The sequence below is a fragment of the Plasmodium vivax genome, chromosome 13 (genome assembly GCF_000002415.2).
Source record: "Plasmodium vivax chromosome 13, whole genome shotgun sequence".
Lineage (NCBI taxonomy): Eukaryota > Apicomplexa > Aconoidasida > Haemosporida > Plasmodiidae > Plasmodium > Plasmodium vivax.
In genome coordinates this window covers 443,756-458,031 of record NC_009918.1, presented here as the reverse complement: position 1 = coordinate 458,031, position 14,276 = coordinate 443,756, and the positions used below count along the sequence as shown (strand labels likewise).

General features: G+C 47.7%; 3 protein-coding genes across 3 annotated transcripts, besides 7 other annotated features; 1 reads left to right on the top strand and 2 right to left on the bottom strand.

Moving 5' to 3' along the window:
* Window positions 1–1,108: 1,108 nt before the first annotated feature.
* Window positions 1,109–1,128: a microsatellite.
* A 97-nt stretch (window positions 1,129–1,225) lies between these two features.
* Window positions 1,226–1,290: a microsatellite.
* Window positions 1,291–1,296: 6 nt separating this feature from the next.
* PVX_084590 (hypothetical protein, conserved) lies at window positions 1,297–5,919 on the top strand (the record flags this gene model as incomplete). Its single annotated transcript, XM_001616535.1, has 1 exon — window positions 1,297–5,919. One exon carries the CDS (start codon window positions 1,297–1,299, stop codon window positions 5,917–5,919), a length of 4,623 nt encoding a protein of 1,540 aa, XP_001616585.1.
* Window positions 2,039–2,062: a microsatellite.
* Window positions 4,338–4,362: a microsatellite.
* Window positions 5,920–6,380: 461 nt separating the features above from the next.
* On the bottom strand, window positions 6,381–7,088 carry PVX_084585 (heat shock protein, class I, putative; the record flags this gene model as incomplete). Its single annotated transcript, XM_001616534.1, has 1 exon — window positions 6,381–7,088. One exon carries the CDS (start codon window positions 7,086–7,088, stop codon window positions 6,381–6,383), a length of 708 nt encoding a protein of 235 aa, XP_001616584.1.
* Window positions 7,089–7,580: 492 nt separating this feature from the next.
* Window positions 7,581–7,602: a microsatellite.
* A 166-nt stretch (window positions 7,603–7,768) lies between these two features.
* PVX_084580 (kinesin, putative) lies at window positions 7,769–13,202 on the bottom strand (the record flags this gene model as incomplete). The annotated part of the gene is made up of 3 exons (XM_001616533.1): window positions 7,769–12,474; window positions 12,747–12,954; window positions 13,083–13,202. 3 exons carry the CDS (start codon window positions 13,200–13,202, stop codon window positions 7,769–7,771), a joined length of 5,034 nt encoding a protein of 1,677 aa, XP_001616583.1.
* Window positions 12,591–12,648: a microsatellite.
* Window positions 13,203–14,042: 840 nt separating the features above from the next.
* Window positions 14,043–14,062: a microsatellite.
* Window positions 14,063–14,276: the final 214 nt, after the last annotated feature.

Genomic DNA, 14,276 nt, shown 5'->3' with positions numbered 1-14,276 from the left:
CGACCCGCACGGGTGTGCACCTACCAATGTGCGTCTGATCGGCTGTGGAGAGGAATGAAATGTAAATGCAGCAAGTCAGGGCAGCTCCTGGAACTCCCCATTTGGCCGACGTCTTTAATGCTAGGCGATTAGCCAGATTAGCACTGCCTCCCATTTCTTTGTATGGTCCAGCTGAATCTTAACCCCCATTTTAGCCCCTCCCCCCTTTACACCCCTTTTTTTTTTTTTTTTTGTTCATATGTAGGGGCATCTTCATATGCCCCTGTATGATGGCAGCCGATATAGTCGTTGGCTGCTCACGCAGATGCGCCGTAGCAGCGCCCGTTTGACAACCAGCCTATTCATTCGTTTCCCCCGCGTTTGTGTTTGCCTCTTAAAAACTGCGCCATTCGTGGCTCCCTTTTTTTTTTTTTTTTAAATTCGTTTTTCGCCTCTATCGAACGTAGCAACGGTATAAGCGCTCCAGAGGGACTCATAAAATAGGGTAACCATTTTATGAGAGGTGAAGCGAAAGGGGGATGGGGAGAACCCCCGTGGGAAGAGTGGCGAATATGCGTAAACATAAGGTCGCCGCTTGTTCATGCTTGCGGACTTGCACCTTGGCATACCTGCTGCTGTATCGTTTTTTCTTTTCATAAAAAAAAATAAATTACTTACATGAGGGGTTCTCGCCAGTCGACACGAAATGACCAACGAATGGGGCACTCCTCTTCGTTTGGCATATTTTGCATGAACGGAGAAACAAACAGTATGTGAATGAAATAATGAATGCGGCTTTCTGCTCACTCGTTGCATGAGGTGAACAGGTTTGCCACGCGGAGGTCGCTCGAGTGTACGCCGGCTTTCCCTACAGGTTGCCCTACAGCTGCCTACCTTCCTGCCCACGCGCGTATACCACGTATATCATGTATACCATGTATACCACATATACCCGTTTTTACTTCATATGTACATCCCTGCGAACGACTTACGCGTAGTGACCGTCCGCTCCGTTAGAAGAAAACAAAGCGTCAACTCCTTTCCGGCTATTTGCAAACCCCCTCCTTCTCATTGGAATGGTCTTTCTTTACATGTAGCCCCTCTTTTGTTTTATTTTCCCCCCCCTTTAAGAAGTAACCGTTATGAGGCGCAAATGAGAGGACGCTTACGCAGCTGTCCCAGGTATTGCCATCTGAGCGGCCTGCGTCTTCCCCGCACAGGTTCCTTGGGCGCAAAAAAAAAGTTACGCAGATTAGGAGTACTACACTTGGAGTGCTCGGCGCCGCCTTCCCAGCGCGAACACAGGCCAGCTAAAAAATGACGCGGCAGCACCCACATGGCTCGTCGGAGAACGTGCTGGAGTACGCCCTGCTGGCAGTCAACCAGAGCAGAGTTAACTGCGTGCAGAAAAATGTCCCCTTCGAGGAGTCCTACCTGATTAAGAAGAAGAAGCACGACCACCTGCTCGACCTGAAGTTTTGCCACCTCAGGCGGGGGGCAGCTGCGCCCGATTCGTCGAGCAGCGCAGGTGGGGAAGATGGCGCAATTGGCGCAATTGGCGAAGATGGCGGTCGTGGTGATGTTGGCAGCCGTGGGCACAGCAGCGCGTACTTCATCCTGAGACAGTGGAGCGAGAAGTTGGGCCGGGGCGGCGGCGCGCACTGGGAGGGAAACCCGAAAAGGGGAGACAGCCTCAGCGAGCAGGGGGATGCGCTCAACGGGGGAGTCTCCCCAAATGGGAGAAGAAGACCCAGTTGCGAGCGAGCCCACCCCCCAACCAGCTACGTAATCATAGGGACGCATCGCCACGGAAGCGGTGCCCCTTGCTCGTACGAAGAGATGACGGTGGAGATCCCCAACTATGACGTCGAAGTAGATGGGTTCTACGTCCAAATTCATGTCGACCCAAATGAAGAAGATATATTCATTCTGTCAAGCAAAGAACTTATCCTCATAAAAAAAAAAAAAAAAAAAAAAAACTACATCCAAGGGCAGTACCTATTACACAGAAAACATCTAGACATTCCATCGAAAAGAAAAATTATCAAAGCGGAGTGGTTTCACAAGTCCAACCATGTAGTGTCCTTATTAACTTATGAACATGTGGAGGCATCTAAATTTTTCCCCTGTAAATTTAGGTCCGTAATTCGCCTAATTAATGTAGAGGGGGAAGCCAGGGAGGAAGTCAAAATCGTCATTCCACATATGGATGTCATCCATCGAAAATTGAAGAAGGAAAATTTGGAAGACATAAAAAAGGAGCTGTTCAAAATGGGGGAGATCAATTCGTCTCTCCACTTGCCAGATGAGGTGTCTGGTAAGAGTAGCACCGAGCAGATGCAGAGGGGGGGCCCTCCACACTGCAATGGTAACAACACACAAGGGGTAGAAAAATCCCCCAGTCACGATAAGGCAAATTGCTTACCAGTCCAAAATGATGAAGAAGGGTACACCAATATGAGCGCAACACACATGGATGGGAAGGGAAAAAATGCGTCGAGCAACCATTCCATAAGCACCCATTTAGTGGTGGACTCATCAAGAGGCAGAACCGATCCCCCCTCTGACCAAATCCTAAGCAGGGAAAAGAAGCAGCTAGCTAAAAAGAACAAATACAAAAACCTCGTCGTAGACTACTGCTTTGGTGCCCCCAGTGAAAATATCCCCTGGATAGAAACCTGCCTCTTTGTTCTTTTGAAGGATGGCCTCATCTTAATATACACCCCGATCATCACGAGTGAGTGGTACGTGAGCTACTTCCTGATGCGCGAGTTGAGCCGGATTCGGCAGAGGGGCGTGGAGAAAGGCGCAGGCACCACTGGGGAGGGTGCTGATGGGCAGCAAGGTGATGGGCAGCGTTCCGATATGCAGCGCGGTGAGGGGGAAGGCCTGGATGAGGAGTACGCGGAGGATTTCCTTACCCATTATGATCACTTCCGAGGGGTCTCCGTGCGGGAGTACAGGGAAAGAGACGTGTGGGTGAGTTTCGATCCTGGGGAGCAGCGCGCTGGGCGGGGGGTCACCTGGGGAAGCGGCTATGCAAACGGCGATGTGGGCGGCGGTGAAGGGTTCAACGGTGAAGGGTTTGGCGGTGGGGGAAGCGTCCCCGGCAGTGCTCACCGTAGCCGCTACCGCGCCGGGGCCGCCTTCTGCTACGTGCCCTACGTTGTGAACTGCCTGAGGAGCTCCACCTACCGCAGCATCGGCCTGCTGTACTGCAACCACCTAGTGATCATCGCCGTGGCGGATAAGTTCGGGTACGTGTCCTTCGTCCTGCTAAACTATTTTATCACCCCCCACATTGTTATACCGATACCTGGGCGGAACGAAACGGACAGTGGAAACACCCTGAAGAAGGCGATGAACTTTTTGTCTCTGAAGAAAAAAAAAAAATCCTTTTTCTTTAGCATCTTCAATTTGAACGATAATGCTATTTTCGAGAATATGACTTTGGCTGGTTTGGCCAATTTGGTTAACCGAGATCGATACGATGAGTACTACCGGCGTGTGAAGAGTGGCAGCTACGAGATGGCTTCCCTCACGGGGAAGATGGCCCAGCGGGGTGCAGCCCGGGAGCGCGCGCGCATGGAGGAGGCCCACCATGAAGGGGGTGGCCCGGTCAGCCGTATCAGCGGTGTCAACGGTGTCAGCCATGTCAACCGTATCAGCCGTATCAACGGTGATGGTGCCTGCACCCTTCTCCGGGGGGACCCCCGCAATGAGCAGCGGCAAAGCGGCGCAAACTTGAGGCAGACCAAAATTGACGCCATCAAATTGGCTAGCAGCGGGACGCAGAAGAAGAAGGCCCTATTCAAAGAGAGACTTACCAAAAAGAGGGAGACTAATGAGATGGGGAAGCATAAGGACTCCCCTGGATCGGCATGCACCTCTGATGGGGACATCATCGAACGGGATGACTTCTTCTCCTGCTATGAAGATGACAAAGAAATTTTGGAGAAGCAAATAAACGACGAAGTAAATCTGCAGTTTCATCCTCTAAGTGTCCTGTACTTTGACTCCTACTACACCGGAATGACTAACGTAAGAACGATTGTCCTGAGCAACCACAGCTTGCTTTGTTTCAACAATGATAAGGTTATGCATGTCCACTTGGTTTGGGTAAAATTTGTGAGCGTAATATTTCACCTCCTCCATTTGAAGAACCTTTTGTGCGCCAAACTCATTCACGAGATGTGCAAGAACGGGCTTTACATGAGCACCACCATTTTCAAGGCGCCCATTAGCTTCCACCAGTTTGACTATTACGCGTATTTGCTGCTGGACCATACGAAGAGGTTAGACCGTGGGACCTTTGCAGGGCTCTTCGCTGGGGGAAGCGGCATTGGAAGCGACACCGCTACCCAGGGGGCGGGGGCCCCGGACAACTTTGACCGCCTGCAGTCCAGCGCCCTCTACGACGTGCAGTGCGTTCTTCACCCGGTAGTTGTGCAGGAAAGTAATAGCGGCGGTAGTGGCGGTCGCTGCGGAAGCGGCGGCGCCTCCCAGGGGAGCCACCCGCCAAGCGAGGTGTACTGCATCTTCACGCACTTCGTAAACCTGGACAGCCAGAGAAAAGAAAAACTGTTCATGAGCAGGAACATCAATTTCTTCACCTCCTCAGTGTATAAAAATTTGTTCCTCATATATGACTGCTTCAAGTTGCGGATTGTCAGCAGGCCGGAAAGCTCAAATCTCCCTGCAGAGGGAACAAAGAATACCCTTTTGCTAGTAAGGGAGAAAAGGAAGTGCAAACCGGTATGCCACATCCCTCCACAGGCAAAACTGAGAAATTTTTATATTAGCACTGAAGTGGTGGACGACGACTCGATGGATTTGAACACGTATGCTAATATGCTCTCCCTTTATGTAAACTCACGCTGCAATGATTACATGAATTCGTTGATAAAGAGGAGCTTCATTTTTTACCAAGGGAGGGGGGCCCTCTGCAGTATGTTCCTCAATCGTGACGCGGCCACAAAAGGGGAGAGTACGTTGCGACGCGGTGTGAATGCAGTGGGACCCAGGAAAATGATCACCCATATGTGTCGCGGCAGCGTTGGTGTAAGCTCTTCCCCGCGATTGCCCCTCTGCAGTGAGAGCAACCACGTGGGGGAGCTCTCCCCCAGAAGTGCTGCCCTGCTGTGGGGCAAACATGTTGAAAACGTTAGAGGAGAGTCTTCATACCTAACACATGGTAGGCTCACCCCAAACGGAAGAAGCGCCACCACAGGTAACCACCAACTGCACAGCACAGAAGAGATCGATTTTTTAAAACACGTATTCGTCATCCTACACAGTAATGACAATGAGGGCGGAAATGACATTCACGGAAAAAACCCAATGTGTGAAGAGAGCACTTCCGCCGTTTGCAAAAAATACAACTGCGGTGTTGGAAGTACCGTCGAACAAGTAAACCCAGAGACACTCATAAACGATATTAAGGTGCACGTCCTTAAGGGAGACTCCAAAAAGTGTGAAAACCTACCCTGCACCATGTTGCTCAAAAAATTAATCAAAGTAAAAAATGACTACATACATGTGAAGGATTATTTTTTGAAAAAAAAAAAAATAAACTTAGACTCCCTTCCCAGCGATATAAAAGGGAAAATCAATTTCCTCGAACAAGTCGTCCAGGTGTACTATTTCTTCCTGGACTTGAATTTTTACTATGAAAATAAATTTGAGAAAATTAAAAAAAGGATTATTCATTCGCTAGGCGTAGACGTTATACACTTTGTGAAGTCCCATGCGTCTCTTCAAAATATGAGCAAAGCGCTCATTGAAAAAAACGCCACTCTGGTGAAGGACATCCAGCTCTGTTACCAGAAGCACCAACTAATTCGAGACAAGTTTAATTTGCTCAGGAAGAGAATTCTGCTGCACAGTTTGGTGAACTCGCAACGGTTCGCAGGCAAATTGGCATCCTTGAACGCGGGGTGAACGTGCAAAGAGGCACGATGTGGTGTGCCTTACTCTGCAGTGAGGGGGGCACCACCGCTAGTGCCTCCCCGCGGTAGACCTTTTATTTTTTTTTTTTTTAACCATGGACTTATCCAGCTGCACTTCTGCATATGCACCGCTTCGTGTGCACCCCTGTGGAACTCCCGCACTAGGGACTTCTTTCAAAATGGTTTGTTTTTTTTGTTCTGCGTTGCTGTTTGGAGAAGCTCAGCAGAATGGGCGTCTACCCGTGAAAAGGGGTAAGTTGGGATGGAAAAAATAGGCCTCAAAGTGGACACGAAAAAAAAAGGGCACACCCGTGGGGGGGCCCAAAGGTGCAGGCGTATGTAACACAGGTGCGGCTTCTATGTGGGGGAAAAAAATACCTCTCCAAAGTGGTTACCCATGGGTGGAAGTACCTATGGGGTGCACCCGTCTATGTGCGCATTCGCTTCCCACCGCTAGGACTGCACCTCGACGACTCTCTTATGCGCCCGCAACTCGGAGGCCAACATCTTGAGAGTCAGCTCGCCGTCGCGCAACGTGCAGGAAATACTCTGCCCGTCGGAAAAGGCCGGAGGCATCTGGAACGTCTTGCAAAAATAGTACTCGCTAACTCGTTCAATTATTTTCGTGTGGTATTCATGTTCCGTTTGTAGTTCCTCCAGTGGCACTTTGTACTTGTGGCCGAATATTTTTAGCACCCCATTTTCTAACTCGACTTTTAAATTTTCTCTACACACCCCTGGTAAGTCCATCATAATTATTACAAAATTGCAAGTGGAGTAGACCTCCATCCGGGGATTATAATTTATTTTGTTTAATTCCTCCTTCGATGGAGTTACTTCAAAAACGTTGTTTGTGTTCCTTTTTAAGGGCATCGCTTCGTAGTATACCCCTGTGGGTACTTCATACGTTTTTAGGTACTCGTCATGCTGACTGCTGTGTGATGGCTTGGTGGTCACCCTCTCCCAGTTGTATTTATACTCATTGTGGTGAGATGAGCTGTACGAGCTGGAGACAGGGTTACTGTATGAATAGCTGCTGTATATGTTTTTTCCCAGGGGCGTGGTTAACACCACGGGGGGGATGATGCTACTTGTGCGGATGGTCGGGACTCCTGACGATTCGATCACAACTTGGGGGGTTGTACTGTTCAGCGTGACCATTTTTGCGACGCGACGGAGAATAGGGGGGGATGAAATGGCAAAATAAAACTGTTGTACCGTTTGAGCGGAGCAGTGGGTGGAACTCTTGTCCAGACAAAAAGACAACTTTTAAATGTGCCCCTACGAAGAGGAAAGCATACGCAACTACAGAGGGGTGAATGGAGGAGGTTAAAAATGAGCACAGTTACAAAAAAAAGGCAATACAAAAAAAAGTGTACAGAATGTTAAAATGAAAAATAATTGACAAATGGTGAACATGAACGCATAAAAAATGTTTCTTAAAAACAGCTTCGACGCAGCGAAAAAGACAACTTTGGCTTGGCCTTTTTTATAAGTTACAATAGGCAGCTGTTGACATTTTGGCTAGCTAGCCATTCGTCAAATATGGAAAAAAAAAAAAAAAAAAAAAATTATGCACTTGCTAAAAATGGCTAGCTGTTCTACTTGCACACGAAGTCGTTACCCAGTATTCGGTAACTCGCCGGGTGGCGGCGGGGAATGCGCGGAGTCGTCTGATATGTGTCGGGCAAGCTCATTTGAGGAGGGGAAAATGTTCACAAGGAGGACCACGTCGCTGTCCACTTCGCTTCCCACTTAGTGTCCCTCTTTGATATTTTTTTTTTTTTTTTTTCCCCTCTGATGGCGAACCTTTCTGCCGCCCCCCCCAGGGAGGCACAACATCACTTGCTTATTTTCTTTTTCTTCTCAATTTCCTGGTTCAGTATGTTGCGCATTTCGTTCGCTTCGCAGTCCGTCGTGGAGCTACCATTTTTGTAGTCCTGAAATTCATTTTCATCGGAGAGCACCGTTTCGAGGTTTTCCCTGTCCCTGCTGCTGCCCCCTTGGTTTAAGTATTTTAACAGGTTTCTTTTCTTCCCCTTAACGGTTTTTTTTTTATGCTTCTTCTTTACGACGCTGTTGCTTGGGTTTAAGGCGCCCAAAGGTTTCACTTCTTCTGAATCGCTATATTGTGTCTTTTTTTTCCCCGTTTTTTTGGCAAGACTATTTTTTAACTTAAGCTTCTCAGACGTGCCTGCATCGCCCAAGTCGTTGCCCGCTTTTTTTTTAACCTTGTTCACGCCTTTTTTGTTAATTTCGAGTTTGGCGTTTTTTTCCAGTGGACCGTCTCTCCCACTTTCACGCAAACGGCTTGCGCCGCTTACGCCGCCTAAACCGCCTCTATCCCGGGAGGTCCCCTTTTTCGCACCCGCCCTCTTGAGGGACAAATTGGTGTCTATCCTGCTCACAGATTTTTTGATGATTTTTTCTGCGGAATAGGCGCGGTTGACAGTCGCCTCCTTTTTTTGTTGCCTCTTCGCGGGGGCTTTGCCCTTGGCAGCAATTTCCCGGGGTGCGCTTTCCTGAAGCGCGTTTTTTTTCCGCGAGTCCCGTTCGGCGTCGTTTTGGGTGTCATACGGTACCTCATCGTTGGCGTCAACTCTGCCGCCCTTTTTGCCGCCCTGCTCCGTTCCTTTTTTCTTCTCCTTCCCCGCTCCCTTCTTCTTTTCCTTTCCCTTTCCCGTTGCCGCTCCCTTCTCCTTCTCCTTCCGCTTCTTCCTTTTCCCCCCCGATTCCTTTCTCCTCTCGCGCTGCTCCCCCTCGTCCTCACTCGGCAGATCAAGCATGGAAACGTTCCCATTGTTGTAGCTAGCCACAATTTGGTTCTTCACCTCGCTCGCGTCGATGTTGGCCTCCTCGAGCATTTTCTCCATCTCGCCTACAATCTTATTGAGCATCTCCTTCTCCCCCATCAGCTTCTTCACCTTCTCCCCCTTTTTCTTATTCTCCATGTTTAACTTAAATTCTAAGAACCTGTTTTGAGACTCGAGATTTTTGATGATGGCTATGGACTCTACCAACTCGGTGTAGATTTTTTTATTCAAATTTCGCATGTCATTTTCGATTACCTCCTTTTCTTGTAGTCTCTTTCTGGAGAGCATCAGTCGTCCATACATGAGTAGGAACTCCCTCTTCAGCTCCTTACCCGCCTGACTCGTCTCTTCATCCTGCGCACTTAGCTCCTGTAGCAGCTCGTTATACTTGGGGACGAGATAAAACAGCTTGTTCTCTTCCCGGAGCTCCTTAATCAGCGAATCCTTCTTCTCCATTTGTTTCCTCAAGTTTAGGTGAAACTCAGCCAAGACGTTGAAGTCCCTGGTTTTTTCTGCCAGCGATATGGACAGCTCTTCGAGCTTCTTCATCATCCCTGCAAATTTGAAGTTGGAGTCTACATCCGCCGTCTTCAGCAGATCATTTTTGTAACTTTCTGTCGCTTTAATAATTCGATTGAAATGTTTCTCCACTTCGACCTTATCGGTTAATATCTTTTTAATGAAAATGTTAATATGTTGAATTCGTTGTGAAAATTTCTCCTTAATTTTCTGAACAGTTTGTCTCATTTTCTGTTGTTCGTAGAGTAGGGCCAATATTTTCTGCTCCCATGGCGTAAGCATCGTCAGAATGGAGTCGATTGTTTTGCTGCTCCTTTCATCTTTTACATTCTTTGTTGTGTTCCCCTCCTCATGCTCATCCGCTTTATTTGCGATGGTGCTTCCGAGTATGTCTTCCAGTGCCTTCTTCGACACATCATATGGTTTTTCTTCACTCTTTAGAACCTCTTCTACATTTTTTAGCTCTTCCCCATTGGGGTCATTCCTCTGTTGAATCCGCAAGACGAACGAGAAAAACATTTCGTTTATGAAAACGTGTGATATGGACTCATTGTATTCCGCTTCATGTTCGTCGTCGTCGAATGCGCCGGTTAGCAGCTCTTCCTCCCCCTCCACCATGTCTACGGCGCGGTCGCTTAGATGACAACGCTTTGCAACCGAATCGTCCTTATCGCCATTGGCACAAATGGAGGCTGACGGGGAACCTGTAGTTGGATGATTGGCCTTCTCCCCACTAATCAACTCCATCGACTTCTTCGTATCGCATAGCTTCAACTCCTCTCTCAAATTCTCCTGCAGCTGCAGCACATTTTCTATGTTCCTCCCTGGAGGCACGGTGCCTGTGAGGATGGTCGAGAGGCCGACCTTCTGCATGAGCTTCATAATAAATTTGATTTGCTTGTTCAGCTCGACGTTTCTGCTGATGATTTTTTTTTTCTTTTTCAGGTCTTCCTCAATTTTTTCCTTCAAGTTGGAGATGATGGACGTCCTTTTTTCGTTGTCGTCTTGCTCCCTCGGTTGGGCGAAGCTCACGGAGGAGGCTCGTCTCACCAGGTCGGCTCCGCCCTCCCACTTGACCTCCCGCTCGCGCAGGTCGTCGTCCTCCAGGCTGGTCTGCCGGTTGGAATCGCGGCTTGTTTGGAGGTTTGAATCGGGACTAGTCTGCCGCTTCGCCTCGCGGCTGGTCTGTCGGTTTGAATCGGGACTAGTCTGCCGCTTCACCTCGCGGTGGTCGTCCAGGTCGCTCCCCTCGCTACGGCCATTTTCCTGGCTGCCCCCCTTTGGCGCGCCATCCCCTTTCGCAAAGGACTCCCTTTTGAGCTTCCCCTCATTGGCCGTTTTCTTCTTCCTCAGGTGGTTCCCCTTACCCTTCGCTGTATCCTTCGCTGTATCCTTCGCTGTGTCCTTCGCCGTGTCCTTCGCTGTGTCCTTCGCCGTGTCCTTCGCCTCCGCATTGTTCGCTCTTTTCCCCTTCTTCCGCTTGGCCTTTTTCCCCTTGGCAGCGTCCCCCTTCTCCTCTTCATCCACCAAGTTGGAGTACTCCATGGAGCTTAACTTGCTGAGCTCTCCATACACCCTATTGGCGGAAGTGTTGCTCGTGGAGACATAGGCATCCCCCTTCCTCTCCTTCCTCTCCCTCCTCTTCCGCCTACTTAACTCGTTCTTCTCCAGCCGCTCCAGCTCCTCCAACTCATTATAATAATTGAGGGAAATCAAATCGTCCCTCTGAGACTCATTAGACATAGCGTCTTCACTCATTTCGGAGGAGTTTAATTTATATGGAGGTTTATTCTTCAAGTAGTCCATAGCTTTGGAGATGTTAATATGCTCCTGATCATTTTGGTCTTCATACTTATCTATGCCATCCCACTTGGATTCATATTCATGGGTATCAAATGATCTCAGCCACGTGTATTCATTTTTGATGTTGTTGCTTATGGTCATGGAGTATTTGAGCGACTTTTCCGTGTTGCCATCCATAGACCTCAACGTCCTGTAGTTATTTGGGTGCACGTGTAGCTCCGATTTTAAGATAAAATTTTGAAACTTCTTCACTTTTTCTTCCAATTCGTGTTTTAAGGCTAATATTTTTTCATCATCTTCTGGATTTCTAGCACTTACGTTGTTTTTTTCCCCCCCTGTGAGATGGCTGTCTACATTTTTGGTAGTTGCCAGATGCTTCAGCTGATTCTGCAGCTTGGCTATCAACTCCTTCTGCTGCATGATCACTGACTGCTCCGCTGAGAGGTAATTCACTTCGATTTTTTTCTTGATTGTCTTACACTTTAATGCGAAACGGAGGGTAGAGAAGGACGTGTCCAAATAAAAATGAGACGGATGGACAGCCACAATTACAGAAGCACGACAGTTCCCTCCCAAACTTTTGCTCAAAATTCTTGTCAACTTGGAATCTCTCCATGGGATGAAAACTAAATCTTCCTGAATTTTTTTTATTTTTTTTTCATCTCCTGCTGCTATTGCTTGGGCTCTTTTGGACAACTTGGAAATGACTTCACTTAAAACGAAGAGACTTTTATTTATGGCCTTCCCCTCTTCTATCAGCGTCTTTGCATTTTCTATTCCTTCGGCTGCTCTTCCTGCTCTTTCATTTCCTGCCAAATCTACTATCTTTAGTTCCCCCCTTTTGTTAATGGATGTGCCATCACTTAGCACTTGATTTGATTCCAATATGACTGTAAAAATCGTGTGGGATCTGGAAGACGTTTCGTTAAAATTGGTCTGCGAAATGTGTCTTCTCTGTTCAGCCTTGGCAACTAGAAGCATCACTTCATCTATGGACGTTACTGTTTCTTCTTGTACCCCTATCACAACGAAGCCCCTCTTGGGGTCCTCCTTCACATCCAGATTTTCAGTTGCCCCTCCTCGGTATCCCTCTTGCAACAAATCGTTAACTCTCTCCATGTACACTTCCAGGTATGTTACGCTCATCAGAAATTCTTTCGTGTTGTTGTTCGCTTCGTCATCCGTATTGATGCTGTCACTATTATCTTCATTTAGGGAGGAGGGGTTTTCAATCCCGTTGAAGAATTCAGCCAGCGATCTTGGCAGCATGCCTGGGTCCGTGGGCACCCCCATCACACTGTGAGTCTTCCCTGACCCCGTCTGCCCATAGGCCAGGATGCACCCGTTTATCCCTTTGAACGTGTCCAGAACGATGTCTCTCGCTAGGTGCTTGTACACCTCTTCGTTGCCAACTTGGGAAGTAAAAAAAAAAAAAAAAGTAAAGCAAAGAAAAGAAAAGAAAAGAAAAGAAAAGAAAAGAAACAAAGGACGAAAGGACGAAACGGTCATGTGTTAGGACGGGAAAAGCAACCATATCATGGATCAGAGCGTCACGCAAATTAAAAACGCTGCAAAGACGTGACGTCACTGACGCGCCGGGTAGCGGGCAAAATAGGCGGCAGTCACAAATTGGCCTAATACACACGCAGACGTTGCACACACTATGCGTGTGTTTTCTCCTTACCGTTGTCGTCGAAGCACCGGTCGAACGCGTAGTACCGCTGCAAGACAGCCTTTTGCCCCTCGGACTTTTCCACGTTCTTCTTGAATTCCACTTTGTTTCCCTTCTTCTGGACCCTCGCGTTGATCATCTCGGTCAGAGAGAGCGGCTCGACAACCAGCTGCATGTCTGTTTCGTTCATTTTCCACGCTTTCAGGTGGCCGCTGTTGATCTGGAAGGGGGGGAGGCAAAAATACAGTCATGTTGTTAAGCAGTGATGTCGTTAAGCAGTCATGCTGCTAAGCAGCCATGTCGTTAAGCAGTGATGCCGCTAAGCAGCCATGCCGCTCTCGCACTTACTTCCTTTTCGAATAGGGGCCTTATACGGGTGCACACCCGAATCGCCTCCTCTTTGGAGGAAGCCTCCACCTGCAGCCCGTCCAAGTTCATGTTTTTTTCGTCATTTTTATTCACGTCCATTATGTGGCAAAAGAGGAAGAGAGACTGAAAAAATGAAAAAACAGAACAACGGGTGCTTCAAGCGGAGGGGACAAATTTTTCGAAGTTCGTGCAATTGAGGCCACCCCTAAGTGCACACTTCGCAATCAGTTGTTGATATTTTCACACAATATGGAAAAAAAAAAAAAAATCCATAAAATTTGGCTCGCTAGCTCCTTGGCATCTTTTCCCGTGTGCAATCTTGGAGGAAAATATGCTGAACTGAGGCCTACGGGGAAAAGCCTACATGCGTATTTTCAACAAATGAAACAACTGTCTTCCCTTAGTTGTATGCTGCACATGAAAGTTTACAAAACTGGGAAATGCGCAAAAGGTGTTTAGCGCCACAAAAGCGTTTCTTCTTAATTTTGCCAAAGCGTGGACGTTAAAATTTTACGCCACGCGAAGGTAAACAAAAAAAAAACTTCTTTTCGCGAAATAGACTTTAAAACAATTTTACATCATGGTGAAGGGACAAGCTGCGAAAAGGCAAAAGCTTTACAGTTCACGTGTCGTCATTATGTTTCCCCTTTTCTTCCTTTTTTTTATGCTTATTTTTTTTGTAAAAAAAAAAAGGAAAAGTGGATTACGTGCACGGGGGCATAGCGTTCAAATCTGTCACGAAGAGCACGTGGAGATGCGTCTATACTGGTGCATATAAAAAGGGCACATTCACAAACGTGCGTATAGGCATAGTGTACGCGTGTGTATGTGTACACTTGGGGGCCTTCCTGAAAAGTGTAAAAAGGGGAAACGCTTGGAAACGTCTTTTCGTGGCAAATATTTTTACACGAACAGTTAAAAAGGATAGTTAAAAAGAACAGCTAAAAATAACAGTTAAAAAAAAAACGGGGAGGCAAAAGCGGAATGGCGGAGGCAGAGCCAAAAGTGCGTGAACTTTTTCCTAAACTGCCAAAAATACCCAGCGCGCGGATAGCACTGCATGAAAAGAACAAATCTGTTGCGATGTTTCACGAGCTGTTTAGAAGAAGAATGCAAAATTACACACCCAAATAAGCCATTTTAAAGGGAAAAAAGAAAAATAGACAACCATGC